This window comes from Moschus berezovskii, chromosome 8 (genome assembly GCF_049115385.1).
Source record: "Moschus berezovskii isolate FMDL1 chromosome 8, NW_MosBer_1.0, whole genome shotgun sequence".
Classification (NCBI taxonomy): Eukaryota; Metazoa; Chordata; class Mammalia; order Artiodactyla; family Moschidae; genus Moschus; species Moschus berezovskii.
In genome coordinates this window covers 88,067,273-88,093,074 of record NC_142467.1, presented here as the reverse complement: position 1 = coordinate 88,093,074, position 25,802 = coordinate 88,067,273, and the positions used below count along the sequence as shown (strand labels likewise).

Here is a 25,802-nt window from a genome sequence, read left to right as displayed (position 1 = left end):
TTTCTTTTCCATGGGGATGGTCTTGGTCCCTGTCTCCTGTACAATGTCACAAACTTCCGTCCAGAGTTCATCAGGCACTCTATCTATCAGATCTAGTCCCATAAATCTATTCCTCACTTCCACTGTATAATCATAAGGGATTTGATTGAGGTCATATCTGAATGGTCTAGTGGTTTTCCCTACTTTCTTCAATTGAAGTCTGAATTTGGCAATAAGGAGTTCATGACCTGAGCCACAGTCAGCTCCTGGTCTTGTTTTTGCTAACTGTATACAGCTTCTCCATCTTTGGCTGCAAAGAATATAATCAATCTGATTTCGGTGTCGACCATCTGGTGATGTCCATGTGTAGAGTCTTCTCTTGTGTTGTTGGAAGAGGGTGTTTGCTATGACCAGTGCATTCTCTTGACAAAACTCTATTAGCCTTTGCCCTGCTTCATTCCGTGCTCTAAGGCCAAATCTGCCTGTTACTCCAGGTGTTTCTTGACTTCCTACTTTTGCATTCCAGTCCCCTATAATGAAAAGGACATCTTTTTTGGGTGTTAATTCTAAAAGGTCTTGTAGGTCTTCATAGAACTGTTCAACTTCAGCTTCTTCAGCATTACTGCTTGGGGCATAGGCCTGGATTACTGTAATATTGAATGGTTTGCCTTGGGAACAAACAGAAATCATTCTGTCGTTTTTAAGATTGCATCCAAGTACTGCATTTCGGACTCTTTTGTTGACCATGATGGCTACTCCATTTCTTCTAAGGGATTCCTGCCCACAGTAGTAGATATAATGGTCATCTGAGTTAAATTCACCCATTCCAGTCCATTTTAGTTCACTGATTCCTAGAATGTCTGTGTTCACTCTTGCCATCTCCTGTTTGACCACTTCCAATTTGCCTTGATTCATGGACCTAACATTCCAGGTTCCTATGCAATATTGCTCTTTACAGCACCGGACCTTGCTTCTATCCCTTATCAATAATTACCTTAAATGTAAATGGGTTGAATGCTCCAACCAAAAGACAAAGACTGGCTGAATGGATACAAAAAGAAGACCCCTATATATGCTGTCTACAGGAGACCCATCTCAAACCAAGGGACATATACAGACTGAAAGTGAAGGGCTGGAAAAAGATATTTCATGCAAATGGAGACCAAAAGAAAGTAGGAGTAGCAGTACTCATATCAGATAAAATAGACTTTGAAATAAAGGCCTTGAAAAGAGACAAAGATGGACACTACATAATGATCAAAGGATCAATCCAAAAAGAAAATATAACAATTATAAATATATATGCACCCAACATAGGAGCACCTCAATATGTAAGGCAAATGCCGACAAGTATGAAAGGGGAAATTAACAGTAACACAATAATAAAGGGAGACTTTAGTACCCCACTCACACCTATGAATAGATCAACCAAATAGAAAATTAGCAAGGAAACACAAACTTTAAATGATACAATGGACCAGTTAGACCTAATTGATATCTATACGACATTTCACCGCAAAACAATGAATTTCACCTCTTTCTGAAGTTCACACAGAATATTCTCCAGGATAGATCACATCCTGGGCCATAAATCTAACCTTATTAAATTAAAAAAAAACTGAAATCTTTTCAAGCATCTTTTCTGATCACAATGCGGTAAGATTACATGTCAGCTACAGGAAAAAACTACTAAAAATACAAACATATGGAGGCTAAATAACATGCTTCTGAATAACCAACAAATCATGGAAGAAATAAAAATATGCATAGAAATAAATGAAAATGAAAATATAACAACGCAAAACCTATGGGATTCAGTAAAAGCAGTGCTAAGGGGAAGGTTCATAGCATTACAAGCTTACCTCAAGAAACAAGAGAAAAGTCAAATAAATAACCTAACTTTACACCTGAAGCAACTAAAAAACGAAGAAATGAAGATCCACAGGGTTAGTAGAAGAAAAGAAATCATAAAAGTTAGGGCAGAAATAAATGGAAAAGAAACAAAGGAGACTATGACAAAAATCAACAAACCTAAAAGCTGGTTCTTTGAGAAGATATATAAAATAGACAAACCATTAGCCAGACTCATCAAGAGAAAAAGGGAGAAGAACCAAATTAACAAAATTAGAAATGAAAATGGAGAAATCATGACAGACAATGCAGAAATACAAAGGATCAGAAAAGACTACTATCAGTAACTATATGCCAATAAAATGGACAACATGGAAGAAATGGACAAATTCTTGAAGTATAACCTTCCAAAACTGAGCCAGAAAGAAATGGAAAATCTTAACAGACCCATCACAAGCATGGAAATAGAAACTGTAATCAAAAATCATCCAGCAAACAAAAGTCCAGGACCAGATGGAGTTAGAGAAGAGCTAACACCTAGGTTACTCAAACTCTTCCAGAAAACTGCAGAGGAATGTAAACTTCCAAACTCATTCAATGAGGCCACCATCACCCAAATACCAAAACCAGACAAAGATGCCACAAAAAAATAAAACTATGGGCCAGTATCACTGATGAACATAGATGCAAAAATCCTCAACAAAATTCTAGCAAACAAAATCCAACTACATATTAAAAAGATCATACATCATGACCAACTGAACTTTATCTCAGGGATTCAAGGATTCTTCAATATTCACAAATCAATTAATGTGATACACCACATTAACAAATTGAAAAATGAAAACCATGTGATTATCTCAATAGATGTAGAGAAAGCCTTTGGCAAAATTCAACACCTATTAATGATAAAAACTCTCCAGAAAGCAGGCATAGAAGGAACATACCTCAACATAATAAAAGCCATATATGATAAACCCACAGCAAACATTATCCTCAATGGCAAAACACTGAAAGCATTTCCCCTAAAATTAGGAACAAGACAAGGGTGCCCACTCTCACCACTACTATTCAACATAGTTTCGGAAGTTTTAGTCACAGCAATCAGAGAAGTAAAATAAATAAAAAGGAATCCATATTGGAAAAGAAGAAGTAAAACTTTCACTGTTTGCAGATGACATGATCCTCTACAGAGAGGACCCTAAAGACACCACCAGAAAATTACTAGAGCTAATCAAAGAATGTAGTAAATTTGCAGGATATAAAATTAATACACAGAAATCCCTTGCATTCCTATACACTAACAATAAGAAAACAGAAAGAGAAATTAATGAAACAATCCCATTCACCAATGCGATGAAAAGAATAAAATACTTAGGAATAAATCTACATAAAAAACAAAAGACATATATAGAAAACTGTAAAACACTGATGAAAGAAATCAAAGATGTCACAACAGATGGAGAAATCTATCATGTTCATGGATCAGAAGAATCAATATAGTGAAAATGAGTATACTACCCAAACCAATCTATAGATTCAATGCAATCCCTATCAAGCTACCAATGGCATTTTTCACAGAACTAGAATAAATTTCACAATTTGTATGGAAATACAAATAACCTCGAATAGCCAAAGCAATCTTGAGCAAGAAATGGAACTGGAGGAATCAACCTGCCTGACTTCAGACTATAGTACAAAGCTACAGTCATCAAGACAGTATGGTACTGGCACAAAGACAGAAATATAGATCAGTGGAACAAAATAGAAAGCCCAGAGATAAATCCACACACCTATGAACAGCTTATCTTTGACAAAGGAGACAAAAAAATACAACGGAGGAAAGGCAATCTCTTTAACAAGTGGTGCTGGGAAAACTGGTCAATTGCCTATAAAAGAATGAAACTAGAACACTTTCTAACACCATACACAAAAATAAACTCAAAATGGATTAAAGATGTAAACATAAGACCAGAAACTATAGAACTCCTATTGGAAAACATAGGCAAAACACTCACGACATAAATCACAGCAGGATTCTCTATGACCCACCTCCCAGAGTGATGGAAATAAAAGCCAAAATAAACAAATGGAACCTAATTAAACTTAAAAGCTTTTGCACAATGAAGGAAACCAAAAGCAAGGTGAAAAGACAGCCTTCAGAATGGGAGAAAATAATAGCAAATGAAGCAACTGACAAAGAATGTAAAAAAAATATACTAGCAGCTCATGCAGCTCAATATCAGAAAAATAAACGACCCAATCAAAAAATGGACCAAAGAATTAAACAGACATTTCTCCAAAGAAGACATACAGATGGCTAACAAACACATGAAAAAATGCTCAACATCACTGATTAACAGAGAAATGCAAATCAAAACCACAACGAGGTACCATCTCACGCCGGTACCATTTCAGAATGGCTGCTATCAAAAAAGTCTACAAACAGTAAATTCTGGAGAGGGTGTGGAGAAAAGGGAACCCTCTTACACTGTTGATGGGAATGCAAATTAGTACAGCCATAATGGAGAATAGTGTGGAGATTCCTTAAAAAACTGAAAATAGAACTGCCATATGACCCAGCAATCCCACTGCTGGGCATACACACTGAGGAAACTAGAATTGAAAGAGACTCGTGTACCCTGATGTTCATCACAGCCTTGCTTACAATAGCTAGGACATGGAAGCAACCTAGATGTCCATTGGCAGATGAATGGATAAGGAAGGTGTGGTACATACACAATGGAATATTATTCAGCTATTAAAAAGAACACATTTGAATCAGTCCTAATGAGGTGGATGAAACTGAAGCCTATACAGAGTGAATTAAGTCAGAAAGAAAAACACCAATACAATATATTAATGCATATATATGGAATTTAGAAAGACGGTAACGACGACCCGGTATGCGAGACAGCAAAATAGACACAAATATAAAGAACAGACTTTTGGACTTGTGGGAGAAGGCGAGGGTGGGATGATTTGAGAGAATAGCATTGAAACACGTATTACCATATGTGAAATAGATCACCTGCCCAAGTTTGATGCATGAAACAGGGCATTCAAAGCCAGTGCCCTGGGACAACCCAGAAGGATGGGATAATCTCTTAAGTCCTTGCAATATCATGATGGATAGTACTATTTTTACTTGCCTAAGGACCTTGGGCAGCCAGATAGTAACTACACTGAGAGTGGGTCTCTGAGCCAGGTCAATAATGTTATGTAGGATAGAGATTTGTAGTCACACATCTTGACTTCCTGAAGGACAAGAGATGGAGGCTGACCACAGAGGCAGACAACTAGATTTAAATGATTGAGCACCCCCACTCCCCCAAAAAACTCTGGACATCAAGACTGGGTAAGCCTCCTGACCTGGAAATACATGTAACTATTATATCAACTTTTGATGAGTTTTCAATACTGAATTATCAAAAATTATTAAAGGTGGTCTTAGGGACCCCCAACTGCAACTGAAGTCAGGTGTGAAGATGGTCCTGTGTGAACTTTTTTCTAACTTCACAGTTGACTAAATTTCCTAGTCTTTAAAAGACGCTTGAAAGTGAAAGTGTCAGTTGCTCAGTCCTGTCTGACTCTTTGCAACCCTATGGACTGCAGCCCTCCAGGCTCCTTCCCCCACGGGATGCTCCAGGCAAGAATACTGGAGTGGGTTGCCATGCCCTTCTCCAGGGGATCTTCCCAACCCAGGGATAGAACTTGGGTCTTCTGCATTGCAGGCAGATTCGTTACTGTCTGAGCCACCAAGAAAGCTCAAAAGATGCTTACTCTAAGACAATAAAAATGTTTATACAAATGTGAAGGGAAGAAGCCTTTTTTACCAAATTTCATACTTTACTTTTTGTATCTATGGATTTACCACCATGAAAGATGAGATAATTAGCACTCATACCTTCTTCTTTCTTACCACCCAATTCCCATTTTTGTTAGTTATGAATATTCTTATGTTGGCAGGATTTACATTTCCATTCCATCTACAAACGTAATTCAGAATTTTAAATCTTCTACATTTAAATGGGTTCAACCAAACCTTTTAATAGAAGGTGGTTCCTTCATTTCTAAAGACTGCTTTATCTTCATGTTCACCAGAATTTTTCATTCAGTGAATATAAAGCAGTAGTATATTCCTGTACGGAGAAGGCAATGGCAAGCCACTCCAGTACTATTGCCTAGAAAATCCCATGGATGGAGGAGCCTGGTAGGCTGCAGTCCGTGGGGTCGCTAAGGGTCGGACACGACTGAAGTGACTTAGCAGCAGCAGCAGCAGCATATTCCTGTAAGTACATAGGAATTACATTCTCTGATTTCTTAAAAGTTTGAGGATGCCACCTTGTTGCATTTGGACTTGCAGGACAACTTTGTTAAACAGTCATTCTTAGTTGAAAACATTACTTTCCCTTTTGGGGGGAACTGGGTGTGATGTTTTCGTTTTGAAAGATGCCTGAGCCATTTCCCATCTTCATCCTCTACTTTGTGTGTCTTTTGATTTTTCTGCTTTAGCATCTGCTTATGGTTCTTCAATTTATACTCAGTAATTTCACCAGAAAATATTTTCTGATAATCATTCTGTACCATATATTCCACCCCTGAAATATGTGCTCTCTTTGCTAAACATTCAACTCTTTATTTTCAGGAAGTTTTCTTCTACTAGGTTTCAAGTAGTTTTTTTCACTTTGAGGTTTTTTTTTCTGTAGGAACGAACACAAATTAAGCACAAGTCGGATCATTGTCTATGGTTTCATTTTATCTTTTTCATTTATTTTATATTATTATTTGCTTATTCTTTATATTGTTTGTGTGACTCCTTAGTCCCATCCATCCTGCTCCCTAGTAGTGTTTACAGTCTTATTTATTTTTAAGTCCTTCAATGTGATGTTTAGCTCTGTAACATTTTCATTTTTCCCTTATATTTTTCCCCTTTGGGTTGAGCATGGCTACTTTTCAACTCCTTTTGTTGATTTATGCCTTTCCTGCACTTTCCTTTGGGCTATTATTTTTAAACAGAATATTATTACAAGTTTTTGAACCATGGGAAATTATTTTTCTAAACATTTTCAGGCTATTTGGGGGGACTTATTTTGATATTCATCCATTTTTTTTAGCAGTTTTTTATTTAGATTCATTTAAGTCCTTCTTTTTTTAAAGTTTTATTTCTTTCAGTTTCATGTTTGTTCCTTCCCAGTTATAATTACTGGGTATAGAAAAGGAGAAGGCAGTCTACAACTTTTACGTGGACGTAAAATTGGGCTGTCACCAGATTTTTTATATTATTTGCTTTGGAGGCATTTATGGGACACACCTCCCTTCATGCATTTAAATAAATAGGAAACACATCACACAAGAAGCACATTTGGGTAGCACGAACTTTGTGCTGCTGCTTCATCTTTTTCTCTTGGTTATAACATCCTCCCTCTGTTTAGAGGCTGACTCCTTTCTGAGAGAGTAACTGTAAGCCTCCAATAGGTTTAAAGTTTTGAGAGACACACTTATCAAATTTCCTCATATAATTATGAAACAATTATTGGTCTAATTTTTTTCTGATTACCTGTTATGTAATGAAACAATATGCAAATGAAATGATAAAAGACTAGAATTCATATGGCATTAGGTACTTTTTTTTCTTCCATTTCCAAAGTGGAAAAAAAAATCAGAAGTTTTTCCAAATGAACTGGAGACAATCATAACTTCCTGCATTGTGGACATTATAACAGTCTGACAGGGACTTTAATATATTAGAAAATTACAATGAAGTCAAGCTTCATTGTATTCCTACTACATAATTACTTAGGAATGACTCAGCTTCACCAAAAATGTTTAATATCAATAGCAAATTTTTAATGGAACCAGTGCAATCCACTGAGAAAACTAACCGTAAAGAATGCAGTACTTGATAATATCAGCACTTATTATTCCACCAATTATTTTTGTTCACAATGCACATGAATTTCTAAAATGTAAATAAGACCTTCACAATCCCAAAGAACATATTTATAAAAACAGTTTGTACCTTCTTTAAGTTTCAAATATCAGAGCAATTAATACTAGCTTTGAATCTATTTCTTTACTTTTAAAAATTACACTTTTATCTCCTTTGATACTCACTAAATGCTTCTTTTCTACTTCTTTAAATTATGCTCTTTATCATTTCCTTCCTTTTATATTCTTTGAGTTTGTTCTAGCTGTTTTTAAAAATTAACTTATAGAAATGGATATTTAGCTCACTAATTTTCAGTTATTATTCTTATTCTTCAATGTAACATTTTCATTATCATTTGGTTAAATTATTTTCTATTTTTATTTTTCTATTATAATTTTTTCTTTGACTCATAGATATTTAGAGATGCTTCATTTTCAAATATTTAGGAAAAGATCTAGCTGTTGTTTTAAACATTTCTATCTTAATTAAGCTGTTATCAGAGAACATCAGTTCAGTTCAGTTCAGTTCAGTCGCTCAGTCGTGTCCGACTCTCCGCGACCCCATGAATCACAGCACGCCAGGCCTCCCTGTCCATCACCAACTCCCGGAGTTCACTCAAACTCATGTCCATCGAGTCGGTGATGCCATCCAGCCATCTCATTCTCCGTCGTCCCCTTCTCCTCCCGCCCCCAACCTTTCCCAGCATCAGAGTCTTTTCCAGTGAGTCAACTCGTCGCATGAGGTGGCCAAAGTATTGCAGTTTCAGCTTTAGCATCAGTCCCTCCAATGAACATCCAGGATTGATCTCCTCTAGAATGGACTGGTTGGATCTCCTTGTATTCGATCCTATGAAATTTGTTGGAATTCACTAAGTGGTCCTGTAATCTTTGTGAATGTTTTGTAAATGCTTAAAAATAACGGATATTCAGCTGTTTTTAAATGCAGTGTCCTATGTATGTTCATCAGTGCAAGTAGTTTCTTTATTATTTAATACATTATGTCATTGAAAAAAATTTTTGCATGTTGTATCAAAGAACTAAAATACCCTGCTATGATTCCGGATTTGCTTATTTCCCCTTGAGGATTTGCTTATTTCCAATTTTCATTTTTATTCTTTAAAAATACTATTATTGAATATAAATTCTATTTGATAATTATTTTCTCCAAGCAAGTTGAAGGTCTCTGTCCACTATATTTTGTCTTCCACAGTTGCTATTGAGAAATCAGCTGTATTTTACTCCTAAGAAGGTAATTTCTTGGCTACTTTTAAAATGTTAGTAATATCTTGGCATAGTTTTTAAGGAAACTATATATTAGAAGCCTACATATAATTTTTGAGTGATATAAAAATGAATGACAGTATAAATTGTGGATGGGAAATACAGAAAATGAAAAGAATCAAATATATAGCAGGACCTATGCTTGCTGTTTATACATTTTATCATTAAATTTGAAAGCTGAACAAAAGAATTAACTATCATTATCCCCATATTACAGAGGGAAAAGATGGGAGATAGGCAAGGTTTTCATAATCTATGGCACCACAGTTTACCTAGAGGCAACTATGTTATTTATTGGAGTTCTTAATTTTTTTAAAAAAAAGTGATAATATTTACTATAAGTTACAGCATAAAGTCTAGAAGAGAGATTAACGGATCTTAATATATCTCTTTTTTAAAGAAAATATTGTACTTACTTTGTGGAGGAAATTCGCTCTCCCGACTGATCCAATTTTCCCAGTGTGATTCATGAAGCTAATGTTTCCTTCAGTAGCTCCATAAAACTCACACATCTTAATATTTCCAAATCTGTCTAAGAATTCTCTCCATACATCACTGCGTGCTCCATTTCCAATTGCCAAACGCACCCGATGATCCTTTTCTCCTTCCCTCTGTTAGAAGAAAATATTTTGCTCTTAATTTATTAATTCCAGTTCCCAATTCTTTCTTTCATTGCTATTACTTAAATGGCAACCATCCAGAAGTTGTATATGGAAAGGAGTAAAAAAAATTTATGTAAGTCCGTGGCATAACTGGGTCCTGTAGCTAATGAGCTAACACTGGCCCAGAGTAATACAGCTTTTATTTTCCTATATCTGGGAAAATCTCTTCCTAAATTTGAGATGCTGGAGTCTTATTTTCCCTGATATATATTTTCTTCCTTACCAGAATGGAGGTTCCTCAAAAATTTAAAAACAGAACTACCATGTGATCCAATATAGTTGCACCCCATGAAGATGGGGAAAAAAATGGAAACAGTGACAGACTTTACTTTCTTGGCCTTCAAAATCACTGTGGACAGTGACTGCAGCCATGAAATTAGAAGATGCTTGCTCCTTGGAAGAAAAGCTGTGACAAACCTGGAGAGCATTTTAAAAAGCAGAGACAAAGACACTTCGCTGACAAAAGGCTATATAGTCAAAGCTATGGTTTTTCCAGTAGTCATGTATGGATATGAGAGGTGGAACATAAAGAAGGCTGAGCGTCGAAGAATTGATGCTTTTGAACTGAGGTGCTGAAGAAGACTCTTGAGAGTCCCTTGGACTGCAAGGAGATCAAGCCAGTCAATCCTAAAGGAAATCAACTCTGAATATTCATTGGAAAGACTGATGCTGAAGCTCCAATACTTTGGCCACCTGATAAGAAGAGCCAGCTCATTGGAAAAGACACTGATGGGAAAGGCTGAAGGCAAGAGGACAAGGGGGCGACAGAGGATGAGATGGCGGGATGCATCACTGACTCAATGGACACAACTCGAGCAGAGAGTGAAGGACAAGAAGCCCGGAGTGCTGCAGTCCACAGGGTCGCAAAGAGTCAGACGTGAATGAGCCGCTGAACAGCAATAACAAATGTTCACTCCGGCATTATTTACAAAAGCCAAGACATGGAAGGTCCTAATGCCCATCAACAGATGGATGAAGAAAATGTGATCTAGATACACATGAATATTATTCCATCATAAAGAAGAATGAAATCTTACCAACACAGATGGACTTTGAGGGCATTATGCTACATGAAATAAGTCAGACAAAGACAGATAAATACTGTATGATCTCACATATATGTGGCATCTGAAAAACAAACCAACAGCAGCAAAAACAAAAACCCAAAACCCTAAACAGAAAACATATTGGTAGTTGCCAGGGTCAGGGTAAGGAGTGGGCAAAAACTGGTGAAGGGGGTCAAAATGTACAAATCTCTAGTCATAAATAAGCAAGTCCTGGGGATGCACAACAAAGCGTGGTGACCATAATTAACAATGCTGAACTGCATATTTGAAAGTTGCTAAGAGAGTAGAAAGTGAAGTCGCTCAGTCGTGTCCGACTCTGCGATCCCATGGACTGCAGCCTACCAGGTTCCTCCATCCATACGATTTTCCAAGCAAGAATACTGGAGTGGGTTGCCATTTCCTTCTCCAGGAGATCTTTCCGACCCAGGGATTGAAGCCGGATCTCCCGCATTGTAGGCAGACGCTTTACCGTCTGAGCCACCAGAGATGACTCTTAAACAACTGGAGATTAAGGACAAGGACCCGCCATGCAGTAGAAAATCCAAACATAACTTCTAGCTGGTCCTTAGTATCATCAGTTCCACATTCCCAGATTCAACAACAGCAGATCATGTAATACTTTGATATTTGCTACTGAAAAAAATCTGCGAATAAGTGGACCTTTGCAGTTCAAATCCATGCTGTTCAAGGGTCACTGTAAATCTTAAAGTTCTTATCACAAGGAAAACAAAATTTGAAACTAATTAGACTTACACTGGTGATCAATTTGCAATACAAACAATATACTGAATCATTATATTGCATACCTAAAACTAATATTTTGATGTTAATTATACCTCAATTGAAAGTTACAGTAAGGATATAATATCAGCTTAGTCATGGTAAAACCATGATTCCCTCTGATGTACCATCATTCTTACAAAAGTAATATAAAATAACAAGAAATAATAACAAGTCAGCAATAATAATAAGGTAGAGAACACAATGTCCCTAACACAATTAAAAATGGTCGAATGAACATTCTTTATCTCAGTTCCTTCTCAGTCTTAAAGGAGATTTTAATCTATTAACTTTAAAGAACACAGAGAATGGGGAAGGTAATTTCTCAACCTGAAAAGTGAAGAGATAAGAGGCATGTGACTAAGCAGAGTGGATAATTTTGAACGCTAAGCCTGGATTTGGGAACACAATACACACTCCAGAGTGTGTCAACAAAGCATCAAAACAAAAAACAGAAAAACATGAGGAAGGCAGAAATTTTTGTTGCAGATTTGTTTAGGAAGCAGTTGCACTCAGAGACATCCTAATACAGACAATGTATCTAGGAGTTTGCCCTCTGCACATTGGTCAAATACTTCAGACTTACTCTCAGGAGAAGGCCAACCAGATACAATTTCAGGTGTAGGAATCTATTGAAAACAGTAGATTCAGTGTAAGCCTATATATTAAGTGGTGGGAATCTCAGAGCCAAACTAATCTGCAGAGGTAGAAATCAGAATACTGTTTACATTTGGTAGGACAATGACTGATTTTTGATGATACCTAGGGGAATATCTTCAAGAAGAAAATGAATAAAATTGATTAAAAACACTTGAAGTGTTATTAAATCATGTTCAGAAATTTCTGCTATAATGGAAAGTTTTGAGATGAATTAGTAACAGGCATTTAGAAAACAAAATTTTAGAAGTCAATTAGTACCAGGGATAAAAGCTTAAAATTATCATTATATTTTAATTACACTGTGTGTTAGCTATGAATAAGCTATATATGACTTTTTAAAATGAAAACAACTAATCATCAACATATTTTAAAGCATATTTAAAACAAAATATTTTAAAACATTAATATAATTAGATTGGTGCCACAGAGGGAGAAGAAACATATGTGTGTGTGAATGACTATGTGAGTAGGAAGGGCAGCAGATGACAGCTAAAACTGAAAAATCAAGAAGTAGTAACATACATGTTTTATTAAGAAATATAGAAGTAGGGGCTTCCCTGGTGGCTCAGTGGTAAAGAATCCTCCTGCCAATGAAGGGAACATGGGCTAGATCCATGATTCAGGAAGATCCCACATGCCACAAAGCAACTGAGCCCCTGTGCCACAATTATTGAGCCTGTGCTCTAGAGTCTGGGAGCTGCAACTACTGAAGTCCGGGTGCCCTAGAGCCCATGTTCCACAAGAGAGGCCGCTGCAATGAGAAGCCCATGTACCACATCTAGAGAGTAGCCCCTGCTCGCCACAACTAGAGAAAAGCCCGTGCAGCAACGGAGACCAAGCACAGTCAAAAATAAATAAATAAAATTATTTTTTGTAAAAGAAATATGGAAGTAAATAATAATCAAAATATCTTAAAATAATTATTTATAATTACCTCTAGAGATCAAGTATTGACAGCATTGAGTACCGTTTTCTCTTGAGAGTACTATCTGATTTTTTAAAAAATTGTAAAAGTACTAGTTTAATAAAATAAAAATCAAATCAAAAAAATAAAATAAGAGCCAAGGGCTATGGATACATCAGAATCTGACTTGCTGATTTCCTTAGGCCTTTAAACTCTTAACGTAAACTCTTAAGGTAAATATTCCACTGATAGAGAAACAAAAACAAAACAAAATGAATAAACAAACAAAAACGTCACTCAATCACGGTTCAGTTCTTCTTCCAAAACAGAGGATTCTTCTCTCCCACTAAATACAACCAGGAGCAATTCTGTCTTGGTTTCTCCTGCCATGGGCATGTCCAATACTGCCCACCTGGCATGGAACCAGCTCAAGGATTTTTCACTTCCATCTCCGTATATAAAATAGTAGTCCTGCAAATCTTAGGATTTATTCTGCTTTAACAGAGAACAATCTTTCGTACGGCATGACTCCTGGATGCTTTTCAGGTAAGAGACGAGTTTTAGCAAGTATCATTAATTATAAAATGAACTGGCACACTCTGGAAAACCAGTAAGAAGGCTGTTTACAAACCCAATTACATAGATTTTAACCTGTGTGGTCTACAGCTATATAAGCTTACTACTAATAAATAAGAATATTAATTCAGAGTCATACAATGATATAGAAAATAAAATCACCAAAACTAGGATAAGGCTTTTGTCTAGAAATATTAAATGCATGTATTTAACTCTTCAGATATGTATATATTTAAATTGTTTAAATATTTATTCTACTTTTCTTTCCTTTAAAAGAAAACCCAGAGATCACGCTTTGAGGGGTATGAAGAAAGGTCAACAGATTCATTATTTAGTGTTGTGGGAAAAAAGAGAATGAATATTTCTTCTGTTGTTGGTATGCATATACTCCTAAGAGTAAAATACAAATGACATAATTAATATAAGTCATATAAATTACAGTTATTTTATAGTTTACGGAGATATAATCTAAAGTTTCAATGACATTATTCAGATATTTTGTTTATCTGATTAAAATCATGAGCATGGAAATATAGAAATGAAAATAATATGATTCTTTTATTTATAATAATGATATAAAAATATATGAAGCTCTGGAGCAAGACCAAACTATATAATTATACTTGGCATATACCCACACAAAATCACATATATACACATATATGGAGAGGTGAGGGGAGAAGAGAAATAGAAGCTTTTAAAAGACTATATTACACAGGAGTGGAAACTTTACTTGAAAGATATATAATACCCAGGGAGATGCTGTCATAGATGCCATCAAGATGTTATTAAGGGTTCAGTTCAGTTCAGTTCAATCGCTCAGTCGTGTCTGACTCTTTGCGACCCCATGAATCACAGCACGCCAGGCCTCCCTCTCCATCACTAACTCCCGGAGTTCGCTCAAACTCATGTCCATCGAGTCGGTGATGCCATCCAGCCATCTCATTCTCTGTCGTCCCCGTCTCCTCCCACCTCCAATCTCTCCGAGCATCAGACTCTTTCCAGTGAGTCAACTCTTCACATGAGGTGGCCAAAGTATTGGAGTCTCAGCTTCAGCATCAGTCCTTCCAATGAACATCCAGGATTGATCTCCTTTAGAATGGACTGGTTGGATCTCCTTGCAGTCCAAGGGACTCTCAAGAGTCTTCTCCAGCACCACAGTTCAAAAGCATCAAGTCTTCGGCAATCAGCTTTCTTCACAGTCCAACTCTCACATCCATACATGACCACGGGAAAAACCATAGCCTTGACTAGATGGACCTTGGTTGGCAAAGTAATGCCTCTGCTTTTTAATATGCTATCTAGGTTGGTCATGACTTTCCTTCCAAGGAGTAAGCGTCTTTTAATTTCATGGCTGCAATCAGCATCCACAGTGATTTTGGAGCCCCCAAAAATAAAGTTTGACACTGTTTCCACTGTTTCCCCATCTATTTCCCATGAAGTGATGGGACCAGATGCCATGATCTTTGTTTTCTGAATGTTGAGCTTCAAGCCAACTTTTTCACTCTCCTCTTTCACTTTCATCAAGAGGCTTTTTAGTTTCTCTTCACTTTCTGCCATAAGGGTGGTGTCATCTGCATATCTGAGGTTATTGATATTTCTCCCGGCAATCCTGGGGCTAAATCCAGCCTACTTCCTCTTTTAGTCAGTTTTATTAGGACAGAATCATACCCATTTATTTGAATTGTCTACCCTGCTTTTGCAATACAGATGCAGAACTAAGTCAACTAACTTATTGACCTCTGCCCTAAATTATACACAAAGTGAGAAAAGCAACAATATTAACACATAGCAAACACCACCTGGTAAACTGGACAACACACTGGTGCTACAAATTAGTTCATTAAGCTTTTTCATCCAGATTCATTTTGTTTTCTTCCTAAAAGAAGGGCTTTATCTTATTGGAAATAAAGGGGAGTTGGTTTTATTTGTAAAGCAGGTGAAGAGTTTCTTATGTATACAAGCACATTGGTTGGTGGGCAAAAGGTTGTTCAGATGAGCCTTAAAAAAAAAATCCTACCCTCCTAGTGATGTTGGGAAGCTCTCTTGGTGACTCTGCAAGATGACTGGAAGCCAAGGGGAGGTATCAAGCAGAGCCTGAGGTAATGACAACGTAAGCTGGCACCACTGGCATGATGGACTGAGAGTTTTGCATCAGACAGCAGCTGAAATGATCCAGATAAAAGATAAAATGATCCAGATAAAACAGGAATAACCCACTATATGGTCAGAGAAATGGTAAAGGAGGGTCAGCAAAAAGACAAATGTACGGAAGAAAAAATTATCAAGATTGGTAAAGGGAGACTTCAACCATACCCTGGCATATATGAAAATTGAGACTCTTGAGAGTCCCTTTGACTGCAAGGAGATCAAATCAGTCAATCCTAAAGGAAATCAGCCCTGAATATTCATTGGAAGGACTGATGCTGAAACTTAAGCTCCAATACTTTGGTCACCTGATGCTAAGAACTGACTTGTTGGAAAAGACACTGATGCTGGGAAAGATTGAAGGCAGGAGGAGAAAGGGATGACAGAGGATTAGATGGCTGGATGGCGTCACCAACTCGATGGACATGAGTTTGAGCAAGTTCTGGGAGTTGGTGATGGACAGGGAAGCCTTGCATGCTGCAGTCCATGGGGTCACAAAGAGTCGGACACAACTGAGCGACTGAACTGAACTGATACGGAAATTGAGAGGAGAGTCTGAGGTTGTGAATTACACTTAATCTCATGTGTGTCCTTTTTGAAGGCGATTTGTGAAATCAGTGGTAAATCATCTAAAATGCAACCAAATTTCCTAATGCATGTGTGCCAAGTTGCCTCAGTTGTGTCTGACTCTTTTTTTGCAACCCCATGACTGTAGCCCTCCAGGCTCCTCTGTCCATGGGATTCTCCAGGCAAGAATACAGGAATGGGTTGCCATGCCCTCCTCCAAGGGATCTTCCCGACTCAGGGACTGAACCCTTGTCTTTTACATCTCCTGCATTGGCAGACAGGTTCTTTACCACTAGTGTCACCTGGGAAGTCTCAATGTTCCTAATGCCCATCTATAATTTAAAGCAGTTCCTCTGTCTGAAAGTCTCTTAAAGACTTCTTTTGGGACAAATTCCAATTCCTTTCACTTCTTCCTGAGTTATGAGGTTACTACCTAAATGTCACTGGATATCTAGGCTGTGTTGGGAACAGGATGAGCAGAGCACACATGAATATGCGCACAATTAAATGAACAAATGAACACATAGCACCTACACAAAAGAAAGACACAGAGCGGCAGAGACAAAGAGACAGACGGGAAGACGAAAGGCAGAGAGTAAGAGAGAGAGAGAATATGAAAAAAATGAAAAGAAACAGTGAAATAGAGCAACACGGAAACGCTGACATGGTGACATATGCAGAGGCAGAAAGAGGCCCATCTGCATGTGAGAGAAGCAGAGACACCCAGAGAGCTGAAGACACACACATGCGCGCGCGCGTGGGGCTGTAAAGTGAGACAGTCCCACAGCACAGAGACCCACAACACAGAGTGAGAACTAGTGACAGAGACGCACGCACACAGGATGTTTCTCTCTCACACATACACATGCACACACACACACAAAGCCAAAACAACAACAAAAAGATACAAACAAGACATGGATATCCTGGAAGACACATACACAGAGACGCACAGCTGCACACAGAGGCATCAGTGTGGAGGCACGCAGAACCAGACACAAGCAAACAAAGAGGCTGACGATCAGGAACCAAGACAGAGAGAGCCCACGAAAGAGGGCAGAGCAGAAATCTGGACAGTGTGGGACGGGGACGAAAGACAAGCCTGCAGTCATGTCAGAAGAAGCATGTCTGTACCCCGTGACCAGGTTATTATATTATCTCATTTTAATCACCATGAAAACTCTATGAAATAAGACGCATTATCCCCATTTTGCACATTGGGATAATGAAGTTCAGGTCCAAAGTCAAACATCAAATAAACAGAGACAGAATGTGAACTCATCAAAGCCTAAGTGCTCTGTGGGCAGAGAGGGAAGGGAGGAAGGAGGAACGGACGGAAGGAAAGAAAGCACGGGAGCAGGGAGAAAACCAGCTCGACACCTCAACAGCTCCTGCCTATTTTCCTAAGCCTTTCCGCATGATTTTAGTAATAGAAAACAATTGAAACCTGGGTGTCTGGGCGTCCCTGGTGGCTTAGTGGTAAAGAATCTGCCTGTCAATGCAGGAGACATGAGTTTGATCCCTGATGTGGGAAGATCCCACATGCCGTGGGGAAACTATGCCCGTGTACCACAGCTATTGAGGCTGTGCTCTAGAGCCTGGGAGCCCAAACTGCTGAAGCCTGCAACAGCCTGTGCTCCGCAACAAGAGAAGCCACTGCAATGAGAAGCCCTCATACCACGACTAGAGACGAGGCCCCGCTCTCCACAACTAGAGAATGGCCCTCGCAGCAACAAAGACCAAGCACAGCCAAAAGTAAATAAATGCATAAAACTATTTAGTAGTAATAAAAAAAGAAAATTCTAACTTAGCAGTAAAGGCTCAAGTGTTTACACACTGGTGCACACACAGAGTAAGCCACTTCATTGTACACGGAACAGACACATTTTATCCCATTTGAAATTTAAGAGAGAACTTGCTCAATGGATCAGAGCTTTCAATGCCGACATTCCAGGGTCACAGTTTCCAGTAGATGTTTCAGTGCCACGCATCACAATGATGTACCATAGCAGTGGAGGAGTCACAGGAATTTGTACCAAGGCTCTTGTTTCTTCAAAATATCCTCTGGGAGCTGTTTTCCAGGAATGTCTGTTGAGCTTCTGTATTTGAGGGAGTGGCTGAACTGCAGTTACCTCCTACCCAGTCAGAGATTTATTCCCGTGCTGAAATATGCCGGTCTTTAACAATGCTTCTTAGAAACAAAGCCTCCTTCTTCCAGACCACGTGCTTAATCCTATTCAGTGAATCTACAACACACCCAGGCTGAATAGCCTCTTTATATACCTGTGAAAAGTGAAACTCTGGAGGCTCTGTTTTAATACAGGTAATTTTGTGTATCAACCCTGATTTCTCAGGAAACAAAGACTGTTGATAGATGAAGGGACAAAAAGAAACCAAACAACTCAGTGAAAACAAAGGGGCAAATCTATTCTACCTTTTAGCCCTGGATAAGCAGTGACTTAAGACACAAAACAAAAGTATGGTATAATTCGTAAAGGATCATCAAAAACATACAACAACATGTGTTAGGGATTACGATTCTTCCATCTTGATTCTATTTAAGAGAAGACCTCTTTTCTCTAAAACCCACTGTCCAAGTATCACACCCACACATCCTTGTAATAAGAAGAATGACTAACATTCCAACAGTTTGCTTCTTTCATGGACACTCTACTGCTACACACTGGAAAAATACAGACAGCAAGCTCAGTGGGAGTCACAGAACAGGGACAAAGAAACTTAAGTTCAAACAGGGTATGAGAGAATCCTGTTGACAAGAAAACAGGCACAAAAGAGCAGATTTTACACTGAAGCAGGAAAGGAATGGTGGAGGGGAGAGGCCAGGGACTCTTTCAAGAAAGGACCTAGGAGGATTTGAAAGCAGAGTTCCCTATTGCTAAGACAGTATAGGCTCAGTTGCCCCTAAAAGTCACGATCAAGCTGCCTTTTCAGTCTGGGTTTTCAAGCCACAATTTCAGAGATGACAGTCATCATTTCAACAAACCAATCTAAGTCATAAATAACAGTAAGAAAAGACCTCTGTGACTGCAAGTGTTACCACAAAAAGCTGCATCACATTGTTGTTCGGTCGCTAAGTCCTACTATTTGCGACTCCATGGACTGCAGCACGCCAGGCTTCCCTGCCCTTTACTATCTCCCGGAGTTTGCTTAAACTCATGTCTACTGAGTCGGTGATGCCATCCAAATATTTCATCCTCTGTCACCCCCTTCTCCTCCTGCCCTTGATCTTTCCCAGGATCAGAGTCTTCTCCAATAAACTGGCTCTTTGCATCAAGGGAGCTTCAGCTTTAGCATCAGTCCTTCCAATCACACCGTGACACCTAGTGGGCTTATTTCCACTCATTTTCTAGAAAATAATAAGTAATCAAGACTACCATTTGTAGACCACTCTGCACAGGTGCCTTCTGTCCTGGCAGCACTGGGAGACCTGAAAATGGGAGGAAAGCAATGCTTCAGACCAGTGACGCTGCAAAGTGGCCTTGTAGAGAGAGACCAGCTCCAGAAGTTGACAAGACTCACCTCTAACCCAAATGACTGAGTTCACTCACCTAAAAGGGAGGATGATCTTCCCTGCAGACCCAGAAAAAGTTCACCTGAGCCACAAGTGCCATGAGTCACTAACAAATGTTCTGAAAAATGCAGGATAATTTCTGCTGAGCGCTGAGTGCAGCAATGGCCTCAGGCCCTTTAGGTAATAATGCCGACTTTGATTTTTCTGAACTCTCCCTGGACTCTGACCTCCCCAGGAACTCTGACTTTCTCATTGCAATTGAGCTTCCCTTTCAGGTCTGGGACTAGGCAAAGACCGTGCCGATCATGAACACTTGTGTGTCCCAGCAACTGGTCTTCTCATATTTGTTACTTTATTTTTAAAAATAATACAATAAGTTTTTATTGAGCACTATGATGTCAGGCACCATTTTGAGTACTGAGGATATAACTATAGATAAAAATGATAAACCTCCTGCTTTCCTGGAACTTACATAATAGTTAGGGTGGGGGGATTAAATGAAAACAAATAAAAATTATCTATGAAATATATAATGAGGTGATAAGTTTTATGAGGAAAATAAGGCAGTGAAAGAGAACTAGGAGACTGTAGTGAAGAGCCTGACTCCATTCTTTATGTTTGACTGTGGAGAGCTTTCAAACCACCCCCACCCCCCTACCCCTTCTCCCCTAAATCTGGGTAAACTATTGAGAATGGCCAGGGCTCCTTCCTTTGGCAGCAACAGGAAGTTCAAAGCACATGAGCAACCCTACGTGCACAAAGTCCCTCACCCTAGTGCCAGCCTCTTTGCACAATAAAAGCTGAACTGGTCTCTTTCCTCTGCTATCTCAAGCCAGTCTTTGACCTGCTTGGGCCCCTGTCCTCCTCTCCCCAGAAAGTCACATTATGTGAGTAAAAAATCCATTCACATTCTCTTAGTGCACGTATGATATCATCAGTCTCAACACTACAACCCGATTTTGAGTGTGGGGTCCATGTGAGTTGGGAAGGTGACTTGTATCAGACATAAATATGGGTTGTGGCCAGAGAAGCCCTCTCTGAAGAGGAGGAGGAAGGGCTCTGAATAGCCAGGGAGTGAGACATGCAAGGAGATCCAACCAGTCCATTCTAAAGGATTGATCAATCCTGGGTGTTCACTGGAAGGACTGATGCTAAAGCTGAAACTCCAATACTTTGGCTACCTCATGCGACGAGTTGACTCACTGGAAAAGACTCTGATGCTGGGAAGGATTGGGGGCGGGAGGAGAAGGGGACGACAGATGCTGGATGGCATCACCGACTCGATGGACATGAGTTTGAGTGAACTCCAGGAGTTGGTGATGGACAGGGAGGCCTTGCGTGCTGTGATTCATGGGGTCACAAAGAGTCGGACACGACTGAGCGACTGAACTGAACAGAACTGAACTGAGACATGCAAATATCTGGGGGAACATTCAAGGGGAGGAACTGAGAGTCCTGGTGCATTGAAGAAAAAGCTAGGAGGCCACTGAGGCTGGGGTGGATGAAACAAGCAGAAGGTGTGTCCGGGTGGGGGTGGGGGGATCCTAGCAGGGCGAGCAGATCCCACAGAGCTGTATGGCCCCATGCTAAGGGGATCTGGATTTTCCTCTAGGAAAACGATCAGAGGGATTTGAATAGTGAAGTAACATAATCTGATTTACATTTTAACAGAATCATTCCAACTGCTACGTAAGAATCAAAGTTAGAAGGGCAAAATGGAGTTCAGAAGAGGCCATTTCTGGGATTTGGGGGGCGAAGTTGTACCAATGCAGATGAGAGCAGCAGGGCAGTTAAGACGAGGTTTGAGTCTGGATATATTTAAACGTTGAAACTGCAGGATGTGCTCATGGAGGTGTGAGAAAAAGAGAAGCTGCAAGGAAGATTAATGACAGGGCTGCAGATACATGTTTACGAGTTAAGTTGTAGATGGTATTTGCAGCTGGGAACACGTCCAGAGATAGAGAGAAGGGAAAGGCTTCACTGAGAGTTCTGAACATGCTAACATTTAGAGGTCAGGAAAACTGAGGAAGATCCCAGCAGTAGAGCCAATTTAAAGTTATAAACTGGCATTCCTGAACCTGGTTTATATGAGTCTAATATAGATAGGGGCTGATAGATGTGATTGCGAACCTGTCAGGCTGGAGACTAGAACAACTTTGGCACATTTGTTACAATAACAAAAACATCTCATGAGGCTTCTTTGGAGAAGGCTGTCTCCTCTTCCAGGAGACCCCATCATTATGGCCCATCTGTCTCCATTTGTACTTCAATATCTGTCTCATTAACACTTATGTCAGCTTTGGATGTAATTGTTATTATACTCATCCTGTAGATGAAAAACCTGGTGTGGGGGCTACTCGGAGAAGCTGAACAATTTGTCCATGATCACAGAGCTTATAAGATAGGGAAGACAGGCTTGAATGTAAAGCTCCCCAACTCCAGGGACATGCCACATGATGAATTAATGGAAAAGATGGACTTAAAGCACACTTTTTTATTTAAATTCATTGTCTTTCTTTCATTGGGAATAAAATCATCAGCTGGAAAATTCAGGCTGCTAATTTGCTAAAGAATCTTGTATTTTCTGGTAAGCTTTACTAGAAAGGCAGAGATCCATCATTTCTGACCTTGACTTCATATGTCCATAGCATGGACATTAGAAACAGATTATTAAAGGAAGAGGAAATGTGGAAAATAGCAAATAAATAGTAAAATAAATAATCTTGAATATAAATTTTAAAATGTTAAATCAATATGGAAGGTAGGAAAACCTGACTAATACACCATGTTTATGGTAACAGCAGGATATACCCCAAGAGGAAACAGGTATATTTTCAGGGTTTTTGATTTTGTGTCTTTATTTCTAATGTTTTTGTGTGACAAGTGCAATATAAACCTGTTAACATTTTAACATTAGTAAAGCTTTATTTTAAAATGATAATGATCTAAATTGATCTATGCAATCAATGTTGCATGGTTTTTATTGTTGAAAGGCCAAATATTTTTTAACACTGCAAAATTACTCTAATTTTATAATAGCATTCATGGAAAACATTACCACATTCTGCTTAAAATTAATATCCTTCCATTTGTGTTTGGCTTATCACTTCACATTTTTTCACATATATCTCATAACTGGATGATTAGAATCAATGGCCAAATTAGGAGAGGTAGGTATTATCTATTTTATATTGGATTAGCCAAAAAGTTCATTCAGATTTTTCCATAAGATGTCACAGAAAAACATGAATTAACTTTTGACTACACTAAAACCTTTGACTGTGTGGATCACAATAAACTGCAGGAAAATCTTAAAGAGATGGGGACACCAGACGACCTTACTTGACTCCTGCAAAACCTGTATGCAGGTCAAGAAGCAACAGTTAGAAACTGGACATGGAACAGCAGACTAACTGCAAATTGGGAAAGGAGTAAATCAAGGCTGCATATTGGCATCCTGCTTATTTAACTTATGTGCAGAGTATATCATGTAATGGTGGGTTGGATGAAGAACAAGCTGGAATCAAGATTGCTGGGAGAAATATCAATAACCTCAGATATGCAGATGACACCACCCTTATGGCAGAAAGCAAAGAGGAATTAAAGAAATCTTTGATGAAAGTGAAAGAGGAGAGTGAAAAAACTGGCTTAAAACTCAACATTCTAAAATCATGGCATCTGGTCCCATCACTTCATGGCAAATAGGTGGGGAAACAATGGAAAGAGTGACAGACTTTACTTTCTTGGGCTTCAAAATCACTGCAGATGGTGACTGAAGCCATGAAATTAAAAGACGTTTGCTCCTTGGAAAAAAAGCTATGACAAACCTGAAGTGAAGTGAAGTCGCTCAGTCATGTCCGACTCTTTGCGACCCCGTGGACTGTAGCCCACCAGGCTCCTCCGTTCATGGGATTCTCCAGGCAAGAGTACTGGAGTGGGTTGCCATTTCCTTTTCCAGGGGATCTTCCCAACCCAGGGATCGAACCCAGGTCTCCTGCATTGCAGGCAGACGCTTTAACCTCTGAGCCACCAGGGACAAACCTAGACAGCACATTAAAATGCAGAGATATTTGCCAACAAAGGTCTGTTGGCAAAGGTCAAACCTGTAGTTTTTCCAAATAGTCATGTATGGATGTGGACCATAAAGAACACTGAGCACTGAAAAATTGATGCCTTTGAACTGTGGTGCTGGAGAAGTCTCTTAGGAGTCCCTTGGACAGCAAGGAGATCAAAACAGTCAATCCCAAAGGATATCAACCCTGAATTTTCATTGGAAGGACTGATGCTGAAGCTCCAATACTTTGGCCACCTGGTGTAAAGAGCTGACTCACTGGAAAAAACCCTGATGCTGGGAAAGATTGAAGGCAGGAAGAGAAGGGGACGGAAGCGGACGAGATGGTTGGATGGCATCACTGACTCAATGGACATGAGTCTGAGAAAACTCAGGGAGATTGTGAAGGACAGGGAAGCCTGGTGTGCTGCAGTCCATGGGGTCGCAAAGTCAGACATTACTGAGCAACTGAACAACAACAAATATAGACAGGACCTGTGGCTCCAAGAGAAGAGACCGGTAGAGAGTCACACAATAAGAGGCTGAACTGAGCCTGTATCTTTTGATTCCACAGCCAACACACCTGATGGCCTTCCATATAAAGCAAATTTGTGGGGAAATCTAGTAAAAAAGGATATATGTATTCTAGCGGAGATGACAGGAGGAAAGGTATAAGCAGATAGACAGAAAAATTATGTATGCTTTATATGTACCACTACCCATGAACTATGAATCACTAAGTATTAAAAATGCATTTATAAAAAGCCTTTAATATATACACAGTTCTAAAACTTTCCAAAACATTAATTCCCTTCTAATTCTACCAACATTTAGGTTGCTAATAGCTATTTTTAAAATATTAGTCCCTCAAATTTCTATATTTGTACTTTCTCAGCAAAAAAGAAAGTTCTGGTTCCTTGCCAACTTTTCTAAAGCTTTCATATTTAGTATGAGAATAGTAAACACATCTCTGATTTATTCAAGAAAACTGGGTTTTAAAAAAGAACTGATTTTCTTAACTATGTAAAAATATGCTTCAAATATCTGAGGAAAAGAAAAAATTTAAAAAGTACTAAATATTTTTAAACAACTAGGTCTTGGGGATAAAATCAATTATTTTGAGTGCTGTCAAGAAGACAATGGCAATGAAACTAAATCAGAACATCTTAATAACAACTAAAATTCACATTAATTTTAAAGTGTCATTCTTTGGAAGTTACTACAGGTGATAAGAAAAGTTTCCAAAGCTTAATGCTTTGAGAAACTACATCTTTCACAAGATGTGAAATGGGTAAAACCTAATGGTAAAACACTTGAAGTTATACAGAGACTAAGAAAATGAAAACACAATAAAAGAACAAATGCTTTAAAAATATTCATTTTTCAATTAGAAAAGAATAAATGGTAATGCCCTGAATCAGGGACAAGGTAATGCCAATGAAAGCCTGTAACTGTCTTCAGACCCATTAAAAACATAACTGGTAAAGCAAATATACACGTTCAAGAGATCTAGGTTAAGTCAGCATCATTTCGTCACTGAGCGGTAAAGAATCTGCCCACTAATGCATGAGAGGGGGGTTCAAACCCTGGATTAGGAAGATCCCCTGGAGAAGAAAATGGCAACCCACCTATGGATTCCTGCCTGGAGAACCCCTTGGGCAATGAAGCCTGGCGTGCTACAGTCCATAGGGTTGCAAAAGAGTAGGAAAGGACTTAGGGACTAAACAATAAGAACTGGAATTTTATTCTCTAGTACTATTGAATTGTCTTTATCCTTGCTGCTGCTGCTGCTGCTAAGTCGCTTCAGTTGTGT

The 25,802-nt window shown here is 38.8% G+C and overlaps 1 protein-coding gene across 1 annotated transcript in view; it reads right to left on the bottom strand.

Moving 5' to 3' along the window:
• Positions 1-25,802, bottom strand: part of SLC27A6 (solute carrier family 27 member 6) — an 87,260-nt gene that overhangs the window by 23,588 nt on the left and 37,870 nt on the right. The window contains exon 5 of the mRNA XM_055430666.2: positions 9,459-9,653. Within this exon, the coding sequence (XP_055286641.2) occupies positions 9,459-9,653 (195 nt within the window). The remainder of the gene's footprint in view (positions 1-9,458; positions 9,654-25,802) is intronic.